The 17,377-nt window shown below is 35.9% G+C and overlaps 1 protein-coding gene across 1 annotated transcript in view; it reads left to right on the top strand.

Moving 5' to 3' along the window:
* Positions 1–17,377, top strand: part of ADAM9 (ADAM metallopeptidase domain 9) — a 112,912-nt gene that overhangs the window by 80,792 nt on the left and 14,743 nt on the right. Inside the window, exons 19-20 of the mRNA XM_045535839.1 lie at positions 1,202–1,343; positions 2,826–2,913. Coding sequence (XP_045391795.1) covers positions 1,202–1,343; positions 2,826–2,913 — 230 coding nt within the window. The remainder of the gene's footprint in view (positions 1–1,201; positions 1,344–2,825; positions 2,914–17,377) is intronic.

Below are 17,377 nucleotides of genomic sequence, written 5' to 3'. Positions count from 1 at the left end.
CTGGGGAGGGGGTTGGTTTTGAGATGATTCAAGTGCATTAAATTTATTATGTACTTTATTTCTGTCATTATTACATTGTAATATATAGTGAAATAATTATACAACTCACCATAGGTTGGGGACCCATGCTCTAAAGAACACAACAGATAAAATTAATGTTAACTAATGAATTTTTAAAAGTTATAATGAAACTTAAAATCCAGAAGCCATAAAAAAATAAGATTGATAAATTCAACTATACAAAATACAAAAATAATAAACTTCCGCATGGAAAAAAGCATAAAAAATGGGGAAAATACTTTTAACTCTTATTATAGACAAAGCTAATCTCTTTAATGTTTAAAGAACTTTTAGAAACTGAGAAGAAAAAAACTGAAAGTCCAATAGAAAAATAGTCAAAGGACTGAGCAGAAAAAAGAAATTACAGTGTTTTTGTAAACAAGAAAAGGTGTTAAACTCACTGTGTAAAAAAGTAAATATAAGTTAAAATTATATAAGATGTAATTTTTCATCTACTAGGATGGCAAAAATCCAAAAGTTTGGCTCTGAAGGTGAGGCTATAGGGAATTCTTATACATTGTTTGTAGGTGTGTGAAATTGTTATGGAGAACAATTTAACAATACTTAAAAAAATGGTGAATGCATTTGCCTATTGATTCAGCAGTGCTGCTTTTGGGAAGTTATTCTCTAGTTATACCTGCGCCCATATGGTATGACATATGTATAAGGTAATTCATTATAAATTTTTTTTGTAATAGCAAAAGATTGGAAAAATTGAAGTGTCTATCAGTAGGGTTCTGGTAAACTATAGAACATCTTTATAGTGGAGTTTTGTGTACCTATATAGCAAATGAGGAGGCCTTCTATGTATAGACAGGTAAAAAAAAAATGTGCCAAATAGTGTTTATAGTATGCTACTTTTTGTGTAAGAAAAGGTTGACAATAATAACACATTTTGTTGTTCGTTATATTTGCATGAAGAAATACTATAAGATGACATAGGAAACTAATAAAAGTTATTTTTGTGAGAGCAAAAATAAGTGGCCTGGGATGAAATGTGAGCAAGACTTCTCAGTGTATTCAATTAATATCAGTTTGATTTTTGAATAATGTAAAAGTGAATGTAAAACATGTATACTCACCTAATATGTTCTGGGAAGTATGAGTTTAATGACCATTAATATAAAATTATTCTCTCTAGAAAAGAATACTGCATTAAGGGACGGACTTCTGGTATTCTTCTTTGCAATTGTTCCTCTTAGTCTGCTTGCGGTTTTTGTCTTCATCAAGAGAGATCAGATACGGAAAAGCTACTTCAGAAAGAAGAGATCACAAACATATGAGTACTTAGCTTTTTTTCTTTTAAATTTATATCAAATAATTTAAAGTAATTATTAACGACGATAATCATATCATAGAGGTTGGCAATCTATTAAAATCAGGGTTCTAAGTTATCTTTCTATTCTTTTGACATGATTAGCATGGGTTAAACATAGTGGTGACTAAGCCACCTCTTCTAATGAATGGAGAAGGGAAAGGATTATGGTGACTAGTCTTTATACTGCTGAAAGTGGCCCTTAGGGTTCATTTTGCTTAATACTGGTTTCTGATAATGAGATAAGTAGAATTTTGCCTATGACATCTGATTTGAACTTCCTAATTAAAGTATGGGATAAAGATAAAAAATATAAATGCTGAAACATTTTCTTCTATTTCTTTATTTCAATTATCAGTTCTCATAGAGTGAGAATTTTTCAATTCTCAATTTTGAAAACAGATTTTGTGAATTATAAGCTTTTAAGAAACAAGTTTTAAATATACTATTTATTTTCTTTTTTTTAACCAGTAATGGGACCACTTAAGAAATGTTTTAATAGAAGAAAGTTAAGGTTGTCATAATTCAGACACCTGACATTTCTATTGTATTTGTTGGACTCTTGTATGACTATCTCTGAGCTATCACTTCTGATACAGTGGCATTAGAATGTAGCATCTGCTAGCATGGACTTTGTAATCAAATCTGAGTTCAGTTTCTGGGTTTATCATTTGCTAGAATTCTCTGAGCTTTTAATAATAATATTACCTATCTCATGGGGTTAATATAAAGATTAAATGAGGAAATATTAACACATAAAGCCCATTGCATATTATGGGCACATTATAATTACTTAATAACAATGTTATTGTTATGATAATGATTTCCAAATGTACATATCTAGCCTTCATTGCTAACCTTTGCTTTTTTGTCCTGTTTCTCACTTACTATAATATTTTCCCAGAGTATCCTGATATTAGCTTTAATTTTTAATGTGTTCTGAGACAGATTTATCTTCCTGGTCTTTCTTTCCCATCCTTCCTGTCACACTTCCAACTGACCCGTCTATACAGATATTTCCCAGTCTGCATCTTTGGAGTTTTAGTTCCATAACCACAACTATCTCCCATACATCTGTACCTAGCTGACTTGCTGTCACCTCAGCTTGTCTAAAACTTAGCTGATATCTTTCCAGCCAATGTGTTTGCTACTCTTGGACTTCCTAATTTTTAGAGTGATTACTTTAAGTTTTTTATATGCAGTCTAGGAATGTTTTTACTCTTCTCTGATTTTAGGAAGACTTGAGAAGAAAAGTTAATCTTTAATACTGTAAGGATTAAAAATGTGTGAAAGCTGTTAAAAGTACCATAAAAATTTTAGCTATCATCATGATCATCACTACCACTACTGACATTGTTATTCTGTATTTGGGAAAATTCAAAGTATATGTAATATGTCCTGTAGAAATGTTTTGATCTCAATTTAGCTCAAAAGTAATTGTATCTTTCAGATCAGATGGCAAAAATCAAGCAAATGTTTCCAGACAGCCAGTGAGTGTTCCTCGACATGTTTCTCCAGTGACCACTCCTAGAGAAGTTGTAAGTTTAAAATGAAAAATTCTTTTTCTCCACTATATAAAAGTATTGCATGCTTAAAGATTAAAAAATAGTTACATAGATATAAACATAGAAACTTTCTTAAAAATTCAGGAGTATTCTAGGTGATCTCTGAGTTAATTAAAGGAAAACCAGCAGAGTCCTTGGCTTGGAGAACATGGAAGAAGACATCTAGAATTAAGAATGCCTTGCCTTGATTGGGAAATGGCAAATGGGGCCTGTGCTGTCACAATTTTTTTCTATGTCTGCAATCTTTCTGTTTTTAATACCTGGCTTCTTTAGGGTATGTTACCAGAGATCTGGTGTTGAACTCCTGGATAGGCATAATTGTTTCAGCAGTAGGGCTGATAATCAGTGTCCCTGTAAGCGTATTAGGGAGAATTAGAATAATGTTATACTTTTACTGATATAAATATATCACTAAATAATATGTAATATTAATTTGGATCTGTTTTTAAACTTTTTGGAATGTCTTAGTTGATATTTTACACATACGTCTGCAATCTGCTTTTCCCCTTAACATTACTTTGTGATTTATCCTTATTGATATGTATAGATGTGATTCATTGATTTTTACTGTTGATACTGCTATATTTCTTAAATAGCACATAATTTAAAATTAATTTTCCAATTACCAGATTCCAGTTTTTTATTACCTTGAACAAGGTTGAGGTGAACATTCTGTAAATACCTTCTTGTGCATATAGTGTGTGTCCGAGGTCTGAACTAATATAGTAGTTACTATCCACATGTGGCTATTTAAATTTCACTTAAATTACATAAAATTAAGAATCCCAATCATCAGTCACACTGACCATACTCAACAGATCACATGTGGCTGCTGGCTTATTGTATTGGACAGGAAGATACAGAACATTTCTATCATTGCAGAAAATTCTGATAGCACTGATCCAGAGCATGTACTAATAAACTGGGAGGGATGGGGGGAGGGGATGGGTGCATACCTCCATGATGAGTGCGATGCGCACGGTCTAGGGAATGGACACGCTTGAAGCTCAGACTTGGGGGGATGGAGGGGTATGGGCAATGTGTATAACCTGAACTTTTGTGCCCCTATAATGAGCTGAAATAAAGAAAAAAAAATAAACAGAAAAAAAAAATTTCTATGGTGAAAGATACGTGAATCTTTACTGGAAATTACCAAATGTTTTTCAAATCATCCAAATGCTACACCATCTGATGATTGTATCATCAGTGGTATGTGAGCATTCCTGTTGATTTAAATCTTTGCCAACACTTGGTATTATCAGACTTTCAAATTCTTTCCAATTATGTGGAGATGAAATGGTTAGATATCCTTCTTGTTTTAATATATATATAAGTATATATACAGAATCAGTCTATTCCACCCTCTTTTCCCTTATAAAAAGGAAACAAAAATTGTCATGCCCCTTTCCCCCTTAACCATATACCTTAGAGATTTTTCCATATCACCATGTATAGAACATGGCCACACACTCCCTATGCATGCTAGTTAAGAATTACCTGTATACTCTTCTTCATCCTTGGTATATTTTTTTCTTATTTTATTGTGGTAAAATATGTATAAAATAAAATTTGTCATTTCAAACATTTTTTCAAGATTTTTTTTATTGTGGTAAAAAGCACATTAAATTTACCATCTTAACAATTTTTATATGTATAGTAGTGTCAAATATAATCACATTGTTGCACACATAGCTCTCTAGGTCTGCAACACTGAAATACTCTATTACCACTAATTCTCTCTTCTTCTTACTGCCAGCCCTTGGTAACCACTTTTCTATTTTCTGTTTCCATGATTTTGACTATTTTAGATACTTCATATTAGTGGAATCATACAATATTTGCCCTTTTGTGACTGGCTTATTTCCCTTAGCATAATAATGTATTTGATGTTCAACCATGTTGTAGCATACAACAGGATTCCCTTCTTTTTTAAGGCTGCACAATAGTATGTGTATGCCACATACTCTTTATCTATTCCTCTGTTGTGAATGTCATTGGTTGCTGGATATTCAGGTTCATTCATCTCTTGGCTATTTTGAATATCTTGCAATGAACATGGATGTGCAAATACGTTCTGAAGATCTTGCTTTCAGTTCTTTTGGATATATACCTAGTAGTGGGATTGCAGGATCATTTGTAATTCTATTTTCAATTTTTTAAGAACTTCCACACTGTTTTCCATAATGACTACACCATTTTACATTCCCATCAATAATGTACACAAGGGTTCTAGTTTCCTCATATCCTCACCAACACTTGTTATTTCCTGTTATTTTGATAGTGGCCATTCTGATGGATGTGAGATGATAGGTTTTTATAGTTTTGATTTGTATTTCCCTAATGATTAGTGATGCTGAGCATTTTTTCATATGCCTGTTTGCCTTGTGTGTGTCTTCTTTTGAGACATACTTATTCAGGTCCTTTTCTCATTTTCAAATTGAGTAATTTGTATTTTGCTGTTGAGTTGTTTACATTCCTTATGTATTTTGGATATTAACTCCTTATTGGATATATGGTTTGAAAATATTTTCTTCCATTGCATAGATTATCTCTTCACTGTGCTGTTTCCTTTGCCATACAGAAGCTTTTTTTTGTTGAAATCCCATTTGTCTAAATTTTGCTTTTATTGTCTGTGTTTTGGAGGTCATAGCCAAACAATCTTTGCCAAGACCAATGATAAAAAGCTTTTTCCCCTATGTTTTCTTTTAGTAGTTTTACAGTTTCAGGTATTATGTTTAAATCTTTAATCCAGTTTGAATTCATTTTTGTATGTGGTATGAGATAACGAGATAATTCATTCTTCTGCATGTAGATATGCAGTTTTAACCAACACTACTTATTGAAGACTGTCCTCTATCCATTTTGTGTTCTTGAAGTGTCTGTAGATCAGCTGAGCACAAATATGTGGATTTGGGGCTCTCTGTCCTGTTCCATCAGTCTATATGTCTGCTTTTATGCCAGTACTATACTGTTTCAATTAGTGTAGCCTTGCAGTATATTTTGAAATCTGGTAGTGTGATGCCTCCAGCTTTGTTATTTTTGGTGAAGATAGCTTTTGCTATTCAGGGTCTTTTCTTGTTCCATATAAATTATAGGATTGTTTTTTCTATTTTTATGAAAAATGTCATTCGAATTTTGATAGGGATTACATTAAATCTGTAAATTGCTTTGGGTAGTATGGTCATTTTAACAATATTAATTCTTCCAATCCATGAGCATGGATGTCTTTCTATTTATTTGTGTCTTCAGTTTCTTTCATCAGTTTTTTTTTTTTCACTATACCAATATTTCTCCTCCTTGGTTAAACATATTCCTTATTTATTTATGATGTTATTCTAAATGGAATTGTTTTCTTGATTTCCTTTTTAGTTTATTGTTAGTGTATAGCAATACTACTGATTTTTGTATGTTGACTTTGTATCATGCAATGTTACTGAATTTATTTATTCTAATTGTTTTTTGGTGGAGTTTCTAGTATTTTCTATATATAAGACCATATCATCTGCAAACACAGACAGTTTTATCTTTTCCTTTCCAGTTTGGATGCCTTTTATTTCTTTTTCTTGCCTAATTGTTCTGGCTAGAACTTCTAGTACTATGTTAAGTAGAAGTGGTGAGAACGGGCATCTTTGTTTTATTCCTGATCTTAGAGGAAATTTTCAGTTTTTCATGATTGAGTGTGATGTTAGCTGTGGGTTTGTGATATTGTTCATGTTCATTCTTTCTATACCTAATTGTTGAGAATTTTTATCATTAATGGATATTGAAATATATCAAATTTTTTTTGCATCTATTAAAGTGATCGTATTTTCCTCCCCTTGTTTTGTTATTATGGTGTAGCACATTTATTGATTCGCATATGTTGAAACATACTTGCATGCAGTCTCAATTTAACCATGGTGAAATACACCTTTCATGTGTTGTTGAATTCAGTTTGCTAGTATTTTGTTGAGGAATTTTTTCATCTCATCAGGGATGTTGGCCTGTAATTCTCTTTTCCTGTGGTGTACTTATCTGGCTTTGGTTTTAGGATAATGCTGGCCTTATGAAATCAGTTTGGAAATACTCCCTCCTCTTTAGTTTTTAGGAAGAGTTTGAGAAGGATTGTATTAGCTCTTTTTATTTATTTTATTTATTTATTTTTAAATTTCAAAATATTAAAAGGGTACAAATGTTTTTGGTTACATGCATTGCTTTTGTAATGCTTGAGTCATGGTTATAAGTGTGCCTGTCACCCAAATAGTGTTCATTTTACCCATTAGGTAGTTTTTTACCCCTCCCCTCCTCCCCATCCCCCCGCTTGATTTCCACTGAGTTTTACCTCCCTCTGTGCACATATCTGCTCATTGGTTAGTTCCAATTTAATAGTGAGTACATGTGGTATTTGTTTTTCCATTCTTTAGGTACTTCACATAAGATAATGGTCTCCAATTTCATCCAAATTGTTGGAAAAGGCATTAATTCCTCCATTTTTATGGCCAAGTAGTATTCCATGCTATACATATACCACATTTTATTAATCCACTCATGAATTGATGGGCACTTGAGTTGATTTCACATCTTTGCATTTGTGAATTGTGCTGCAGTAAACATTTGAGTGCAGGTATCTGTTTTGATAAAAAGACTTCTTTTCCTTTGGGTAGATACCCAGTAGTGGGATTGCTGGATTGAATGGTAGATCTCCTTTCTGTTGTTGAAGAATCTCCATACTGTTTTCCGTAGAGGTTGTACTAATTTGCAGTCCCACCAATAGCGTATAAGCATTCCTTTCTCCCTGCATCCACGCCAGCATCTATTTTTTGAGTTTTTAATAAAAGCCATTCTAACTGGGGTAAAGTGATATATCTTGTTGTCGTTTTAATGTGCATTTCCCTGATGATTAGTGACGTTAAGCATTTTTTCATATGTTTCTTGGCCATTTGTCTATCTTCTTTTGAAAAGCTTCTTTTCATGTCTTTTGCCTACTTTTTAATGTGGTTGTTTGTTCTTTTCTTGCTGATTTGAGTTCTTTGTATTAATAGATTCTAGTTGTTACCCTTTATTAGATGTATAGTTTGTGAATATTTTCTCCCATTTTTTAGGTTGTCTATTTGCTCTGTTGATTATTTCCTTAGCTGTGCAGAGGCTTTTTAGTTTAATCAAATCCCATTTATTTATTTATTTTTTGTTGCTGTAATTGCCATCGGGGGTCTTAGTCATAAATTATTTGGCTAGACTGATATCTAGAAGAGTTTCTCCTACATTTTCTTCTAGAATTCTTATGGTTTCATGCCTTACATTTAAGTCTTTTACCCATCTTGAATTAATTTTTGTGAGTGGTGAGAAATAGGGTCCCGTTTCATTCTTCTGCATATGGCTATCCAATTTTCCGAGCACCATCTATTGAATAGGAATTCTTTTCCCCAGTGTGCATTATTGTCTCCTTTGTCAAAGATCAGTTGGCTGTCGGTAGATGGTTTTATATCTGGGTTCCCTATCCTTTTGCATTGGTATATGTGTCTATTTTTGTACCAGTACCATGCTGTTTTTGTTATGATAGCCTTATATTAATAGTATGGTTTGAAACATGGTAATATGATGTCTCCAGATTTGTTCTTTTTGCTTAAGATGGCTTTTGCTATTCAGGCTCTTTTCTGGTTCCAAACGAAGTGTAGAGTTATTTTTTCTAGATCTGTGAAGTATGACATTGGTATCTTGGTGGGGATTGTATTGAATCTGTAAATCACTTTGTGTAGCATGGATGTTTTAACAGTGTCGATTCTACTGATGCGTTTGTGTCATCTGAGATTTCTTTTCCTCAGTGTTTTGTAGTTCTCCTTGTAGAGATCTTTCACCTCCTTGGTTATTTTATTTTCTTTGCAACTATTGTGAATGGTATTGAGTCTTTGATTTGACTCCCAGCTTGACTGTTATTGGTATATGGAAATGCTTCTGATTTATGTACATTGATTTTGTAACTTGAGACCTTGCTGAATTTATCAATTTCAGGAGTCTTTTGGTGGAGTCTTTGGGGTTTTCTAGATACAAAATCATATGGTCAGTGAAAAGTGATAGTTGGATCTCCTTTTTCCCAATTTGGATACCCTTTATTTCTTTCTTTGGTTAATTGCTCTGGCTAGGACTTCCAGCACTATGTTGAATAGCAGTTGGTGACAGTGAGCATCCTTTTCTTGTTCTAGTTCTCATGGGGAAGGTTTTCAACTTTTCCCCATTCAGCATGATATTGACTGTGGATTTGTCAGATGTAGCTTTTATAATTTTGAGATATGTCCCTTCTATGCCTTTTTTATTGGGTTTTTATCATGAAAGATTGCTGGATATTATCAAGTACTTTTTCTGCCTCTATTGAGATGATCATATGGTCTTTGTTTTTGCGTCTGTTTATTTGGTAAATCACATTTATTGATTTACATATGTTGAACCATACTTGCATCCCTGGGATGAAGGCCATTTGGTCACGGTGGATTATTTTTTTGATGTGCTATTGAATTTGGTTTGCTAGTATTTTATTGGGGACTTTTGCATCTATATTCATAAGGGATATTGGTCTGTAGTTTTCCTTTTTGTTTTGTCCTTTCCAGCCTTGGTATCAAGGTGATACTGGCCTCATAGAATGAGTTGGGGAGAATTTCCTCCTCCTCAATATTATGGAATAATTTTTGTATTATGGGTATTAGCTCTTCTTTGTAGGTCTGGTAGAATTTGGCTGTAAATCCATCTGGTCTAGAGCTTTTTTTTTGTTGAAAGGTTTATTATTACTGCTTCAAATCACTGGTGTTTATTGGTCTGTTCAGGAGTTCTGTCTCTTCCTGATTGAGTCTTTGGTGTGTTTCCTGGAATTTGTCCATTTCCTCTGAGTTTTTCTAGTTTATGTGTGTAGCGATTTTTGTAGTAATCACGGTTGATTTGTGTTGCTGTGCTCTCAGTTGTCATGTCTCCTTTTTATTATATTTCTGATTGAGCTTATTTGCATCCTTTCCCTTCTATTCCTGGTTAATCTAGCAAGAGGTCTGTTGAATTTGTTTACCTTTTCAAAGAACTAACTTTTTGTTGATTCTCTGTATTACTTTTATGATTTCTGTTTCATTTATTTCTGCTTTAACCTTTGTTCTGCTGGCTTTGGGTTCGGTTTGCTCTTCCTTTTCTAGTTCCTTAAGATGTTACATTAGGTTGTTGATTTGTGATTTTTCTGTGTTTCTTTCCTTTAAATTTATGATGTTATTGGGGTACAAATGTTTCGGTTACATGTATTGCTTTTGTACTGTTCAAGTCAATGTTATCAGTGTGCCCATCATCTGTATAGTGTGCATTGTACCCGTTAGGTGTCAATTTACCCAACCACTCCTCCCTGCCACCTGCTTGATTTCCATTGAGTTTTGCTTCCATATCTGCATGTAAGTGTTGATTGATTAGTTCTAGTTTAATAGTGAGTACATGTACTGTTTGTTTTTCCATTCTTCTAATACTTCGCTTAGAAGAATGGGCTCCAGCTCCATCAAGGATAATATAAGAGGTATTACTTCACCATTTTTTTTTATGGCTGAATAGTGCTTTGTGGTATATGTACACCACATTTTATTAATCCACTCATGTATTGATGGGCAGTTTGGTTGATTTCACATCTTTGTAATTGTAAATTGTGCTGCTATGAACATTTGAGTACAAGTGTCTTTTTATAAAGTGACTTTATTTCCTTTGGGTAAATGGAGGATAAAATGGTAGGCCTACTTTCAGTTCTTTGAGGTATCTCCATACTACTTTCCACAGAGGTTGTACTAGTTTGCAGTCCCACCAACAGTGTATAAGTGTTCCTTTCTCTCCACATCCACATCAGCATCTGTTGTCTTGAGACTTTTTGATAAAGGCCATTCTCACTGGAGTTATGTGATATCTTATTGTGGTTTCGATTTGCATTTCCCTGATGATTAGAGATATTGAGCATTTATTCATATGTTCATTGGCCATTAGTCTATCTACTTTTGGAAAGTTTCTGTTCATGTCCTTTGCCCACATTTTGATGGGGTTTTTTGATTTTTTTTGTGTTGTTTTGCTTTGAGCTCTGTATAGATTCTTGTTATTAGCCCTTTGTTGAATGTGTAACAGGCAAATATTTTATCACCTTCTATAGGTTGTCTGTTTGCTCTATTGATTGTTTTCTTGGCTGTGCAGAAGCTTTTTAATTTGATCAGGTCTCATTTATTTATTTTTGCTGTTGCTTTGATTACCTGTGGGGTCTTCTTCATAAGTTCTTTGCCTAGGCTGATTGTAAGAGTTGTTCCAACATTTTCTTCCAGAATTCTTATTGTTTGATGCCTTAGATTTAAGTCTGTGATCCATCGTGGATTGATTTTTGTGAGATTTGAGAGGTGCAGATCCTGTTTCAGTCTTCTACATGTGGCTATCCAATTTTCCCGGCACCATTTATTGAATAGGGATTCTTTTCCTCAGTGCGTATTTTTGTCTACTTTGTCAAAGATCAGATGGCAATATGAGTATGGGTTTATATATAGCTTCTCTGTTCTGATCCAGTGGTCTATGTCTCTTTTCTTGTGCCAGTACCATGATGTTTTGGTTACTGTAACCTTGTAGAATAGCTTGAAGTCTGGTATATTCATGCATCCTGATTTGTTCTTTTGCTTTAGGTTGCTTTGGCTATGCAAGGTCTTTTTTTTTCCCCATATGAAACATAGAATTATTTTTCAGATTTGCAAAAAGTGAGGTTGGTATTTTAATGGGGATTGCATTGAATTTGTAGGTCACTTTGGGTAGTGAGGACATTTTAGCAGTATTGATTCTTCTGTTCCCTAAGCATGATATGCTTTTCCATTTGTTTACATCCTCTGTGATTTTCTTCCTCACTGTTCTGTAGTTCTCCACATAGAGGTCTTTCACTTCCTTGGTTAGTTATATTCCTAGGTATTTTATATTCTTTCTTGCTATTGTGAAAGGTATTGAGTCTTTGGTTTGATTCTCAGCTTGACTGTTGTTGGTGTATAGGAATGCTACTGATTTGTGTTCATTGATTTTGTTACCTGAAACTTTGCTGAATTTATTTATCATTTCCAGGAGTCTCTTGGCAGAATCTTTGGGATTTTTTAGATATAAGATTATATTGTTGGCAAAGAGCGATAACTTGGCCTTTTCTGTCCCCAGTTGGATACCCTTAATTTTTTTCTTTTGTCTGATTACCCTGGCTAGGATTTCAGCACTATGTGCCTTTACAGAACATTTTACTCTGAAACTACTGAATATACACTCTTCTTATCTGCTCATGCAGCATTCTCTAAGACTGATCACATCCTAGGACACAAAACATGTCTCAACATAGTAAAAACATAGAAATTATACTATGTATCTTTTCAGACCACAGTTTAATAAAATTAGAAATCAATTCCAACAGAAACATTCAAACTGTACACAAGGACATGGAAATTAAACAACCTCCTGCTGAAGGATTCATGGGTGAAGGCAGATATTATGATGCAAATAAAAAGATTCTTCTTAATAAATGACATAGGGGACACAGTTTTCAAAATCTGTGGGATTTAGCAAAAGCAGTCCTAAAAGGAAAATTCATAGCCACAAATGCCTACATCCAAAAAACAGAAAGATCATAAATCAACAATCTAATGAATCATCTCAAGGAATTGGGAAAGGAAGAACAAAGCAATCCCAAACACAGCAGAAGAAAAGATATAACTAAGGTTAGAGCAGAACTAAATGAAATCAACAATAAAGGAATTATATAGAAAATTAATGAAACAAAAAGTTAGTTCTTTTAAATGATAAAATCTACAGGCCTTTTGCTAGATTAACCAGAAGCAGAAAAGAAAGAACTCTGGTAAGCTTAATGAGAAATGAAAAGGTAGATATTACAACTGATATCACGGAAATACAAAATATCATCTCTGAATGTTATAAAAATGTGTGTGCACATAAACATGAAAACATTGAGGAAATGCACAAATTCTTGGAAACACACAAGCTTCCTAGGCTCAATCAGGAAGAACTAGAACTCTTGAACAGACCAATATCAAGTCACAAAATTGAAGCAGCAATAAAAAATATTCTGACAAAGAAAAGTCCTAGACCAGATGGTTTCACACCCAAATTTTACCAGACCTACGAAGAACTGGTACCTATACTGTAGAAGTTATTCCAGACTATCGAATAGGAAGGAATCCTCCCCAGCTCATTCTGTGAAGCCAATATCAACTTGATACCAAAGTTGGGAAAGGACGCAACAAAAAAAGGAAATTATAGACCAATATCCCTTATGAACTTAGATGCAAAAATTCTCAGTAAAATCCTAGCAAACTGAGTTCACCTGCACATCATAAAAATAATCTACCATAATCAGGTGGGCTTCATCCCAGAGATGCAAGGATAGTTGAACATATGCAAATTTATAAACAGAACACATAAACAGAAGCAAAAATAAAGACCATATGATTCTCTCAATAGATGCAGAAAAAGCCTTTGAAAAAATCCAGCACCCTTTTATAATAAACTCTTAACAAAATGGGTATAGATGGAACATACCTCAATATTATGAAAGCCATATACAACAAACCCACAGCTAAAAATCATACTTAATGGGGGGAAATTGCGAACATTCCCCCTTAGACTGGAACCAGACAAGGTTTCTGTGTTTTCGATGTAGTCATTTAATGCTGTACATTTCCCTCTGAGCAATGCTTTTGTTGATTCCCATAGATTTTGATAGCTTGTGTCCCCTTTGTTCAGTACAAAAATCTTTTGATTTCTATCTTAATTTAATTCTCGGCCCAGTAATTGTTCAGCATCAGGTGGTTTAATTTCCATGACTTTGTGTAGGTTTTTGTGTTCTCTTGTGATTGAATTCTAGGTTTATTCTGCCGTGGTCTGAGAAGATACATTGTATGATTTCAGTTTTTTACAATTTATTAAGACCTTTTTTGTGGTCTATGATATGATCAGTCTTGGATAATGTCCCAGGTGCTGATGAGAAGAATGCATATTCTGTAATTTTCAGGTAGAATGTTCTGTAAATGTCTGTTAGGTCCTTTTGATTTAGAGTCCGGTTTAAGTCCATGTTTCTATTTATTTGCTGCTTTGATCATTTGTCCAGCTCTGACTTTGGGGTGCTGTGGTTCCTGGCAACTATGACAGTGCCGTTTATTTCTTTGCTCATCTCTAGTAAAATTTGCTTTGTGTATTTGGGAGCTTCTTTGTTAGGCGCACATATATTTATTTAGGATTGTTACGTTTTCTTGTTGAGTTGCTGCCTTCACCATATATAATGACTCTGTTTGTCTTTATTTACCTTTGTTGACGTAAAATCTGTTTTACCTGATATGAGAATAGCTACACCTGCTCACTTTTGATTTCCATGTGCATGGGATATTTTTTTTTTTTCCATTTTTTCACATTGAGTTTATGTGCATCCTTGTAGTTTAGGGATATTTGCTGGATACAGCAGATACTTGGGTTGTGTTTTTCCATCCATACAGCCAGCCTATGTGTTTTGAGAGCTTCATTTAGACCGTTAATGTTGAGTGTTGGAATTGATATGTGGGATGTCGATCTGTTCATCATGTTGTATAGTACCTTATTAATTTGTTTTTCTTCTATGGTATAGTTTTATAGGAGCTGTGAGGTTTAGTTTTTTTGGATGTTTTTACACTGGTGGGTATCTGTCGTGCTGATTTGTGCATAGTGTAGTTCTGAGTATTTCCTGCAGAGCAGGTGTGTGGTCATGACAAATTCCCTCAGTTTTTGCTTTTCTGGAAAAGAGTTAATTTCTCCATCAATTGTGAAGTTTAATTTTGCACAACACAAAATTCTAGGCTAGCAGTTGTTCTGTTTAGTAATATTGAAGATGGGGCTCCAATCCCTTTTGGCTTCTAAGGATTCCTCTGAGACATCTGCAGTTAGCCTCATGGGTTTCCCTTGGTACGTTATTTGTTGGTTTCATATTGCTGCTTGCAGAATTTTCTTCTTCATTTTGACTTTGGCCAGGTTGATTACTATGTGTCTTGTAGATGTCCTTATTGCTGTGAATCTTCCTGGTGTTCAGTGACCACCTTATATATTGATATCTGAATCTCTGGCGATACCAGGGAAGTTTTCCTCAATAATCCCCTCAAATAGGTTTTCCATGCTTTTAGCTCTTTCTTCAGGGGTACATGTAATTCAAATGTTAGTTCACTTCACATAGTCCCATATTTCTGTCAGTGATTGCTCAGGCTTTTTAATACTCTTTTCTGTGTCTTTGAATGAAAGGGTTAGCTTAACAGCCTTGTCTTGGAACTCTGAGATTCTTTCTTCCCCTTGGTTAGTCTGTGTTTTGTAATGTCCTAAATGACTCTTTCATTTCTTTAAGTTCTATTTTATCATTTCTTATGTTGTTTAGCTCTGTAGCAACTTTTTTTATTGATATTCTGAATTTTTTTGGCTTCTTTTTGTTGATTTTTAATATTCTCTTCAATTTCATTCATCTTCTTTGCCATCCATATTCCAAATTTTATTTCTGTCATTTTGGCAATTTCCTTGTCTTTGGAGTCCACTACTGTAGCTCCATCATGATCCCTTGGGGGGGTGTCAAAATATTTTGTTCTTTCACGTTGTCAGTTTTCTTTTGCTGGTTTCTTCTCATTTTGCTTCTCTTCTCTTGGTTCCGGGTTACTAGGATTGCAGGGCACTTTTCTCCTTTGGTGGGCACTGTCCTTTTTAGTCAGTGGAATGGGAGGACTGTAGATGGAGCTTTTGTGTCTTATTGTGGAATGTTGACCCATCAGGGGAGGGGCAGGTACACTGAGAGCCTGTAGAAGAGCTGTTCTGTTTTGGCCCATTCCCTTGTGATTGATTCATTTTGAGCCAGTCCTGGATGATCTTCATTTGGGTACAGGATTGTTCCCCAGCTTGTTGTTGGAAGTTTGAGTTGGGCACTGAATGCCCTCTTCTCCACAGAGGCTGTTGTGGAGGATTGCTCTGGTTGGGGTCACCCTAGTGGTGTCACCACCTAGTGGTGGTGACAGTAGCAGTTGGGTGAGTCTATTTAGGCAGTGTTTGTGGATGACTGGATTATAGCCATTTTTATCAACCAGGTCCATGAGTAATGGCTGCTCAGGGCTGGGGTTCCCAGGTGAAGTGTTGGACCTTGGAGAGGTTCTGCTGGCCCAGTGGCAGTGGTAGAGACTCAGGAGTGTGGCCTTGGGTCTCCACCACTCTGGAATCTCAGGGTTGGTGTTGCAGGCCTCGTGGGGGCCCTGGAGCTTCAGGGGTAAAACCTTGGGTTCAAAAGCAGCACGAGCTTCAGAGCTGTCTCTGGGGATTACGGGGGCAGAGCTGCACAGATGCAGGGCTGTGCCACCGGTGTGGAGACTGCTGATGCCCAGTTGCTCAGTCAGAGGCTTGTCTCAGTGGTTCAGGGACTACGTAAGTGGGCTGGAGCTGCTGGTTGGCCAAGGTTCTTGCCCCCACACTCCCCCACCTAGGACCTGCTGAGGTAGTTGCCATGTCTTCCCAAGTGGTGCCTGTGTTATCTGAGGCTCCTCCTCTGCTCAGATCCTACACCGGGGGGGCGGGGGATGTGTGCTCTGTCCCCAGTCACAGGCTACAATATGGGGGAGCATCTGTTCTGTCTGTCCCCTCCCTGGCCCAGTCAGGGTGATGGGAAGGCTACTGCTGGAAGGCCGAGTCACGAATGGACCTGGCACCATGCACCAGAGCAGAGGATGGTGTTGGTTGCAGAAGCCTGGGATTGTCAGTTACCAGATCTCTGCTACGCCTGCTCTTTGGTGCAGTGTCTCTGCATAGACTCTAAGTAGCTCCCCAATCAGCCCAGAGAAGGGAGACCCCTCAGAGCTTGAGTTGCCTGCAACTTTTATTCTTCCTCTAAAAAGAGGCTCAGGCTGCTTCTGTTCTGTTGTCTTCCCCTCTTTCTAGCAGTGTGAATTGGATGGGGAACCCCAGCTTAATCCCTGAGATGGCTGGTGGTGCTTGTGAGTGTGAATTGGCCATGCCCTGTTTGATTGAGTCAGTAGATGCTATAATGAACTATACAGTTGTTCTCCCTGTCAGTAGTTGGTGCTTACAGGGAAGAGTCAACTGCAGTGATATTCTTTTGTGCCTATAATAGGCTCTAGCCCTTCAGGAGAAGCACTTCAATGCCCCAGGCAGTTGGAAGGGCCCAACAGCTCCCAGGGGATTGCTTGATCACCACCACAGCAGAGGTGTGTGGAGGAGGGAGGCTTAGGGGTTAGAGGGGCAAGCCTGCCTTCACGCTCCGTGCAGGTATATCCTAGAAGTGTCTTGGTGTAGGGAGCAAAGGTTGGTTCACAGGCCACTGGGGAAAGCCACTGGGAACTGGGCTGAAACAGCCTCACCAAATTGTAAAGTTTACTGGTGGGGAAGGGGCCCTCTGCAATTCGCTGACTGGCTATTGGCAGTGAGC

Source organism: Lemur catta, chromosome 22 (genome assembly GCF_020740605.2).
Source record: "Lemur catta isolate mLemCat1 chromosome 22, mLemCat1.pri, whole genome shotgun sequence".
NCBI classification, from domain to species: Eukaryota; Metazoa; Chordata; class Mammalia; order Primates; family Lemuridae; genus Lemur; species Lemur catta.
Note: the sequence above shows the minus strand (reverse complement) of the source record. Positions and strands in the feature narration are given on the sequence as shown.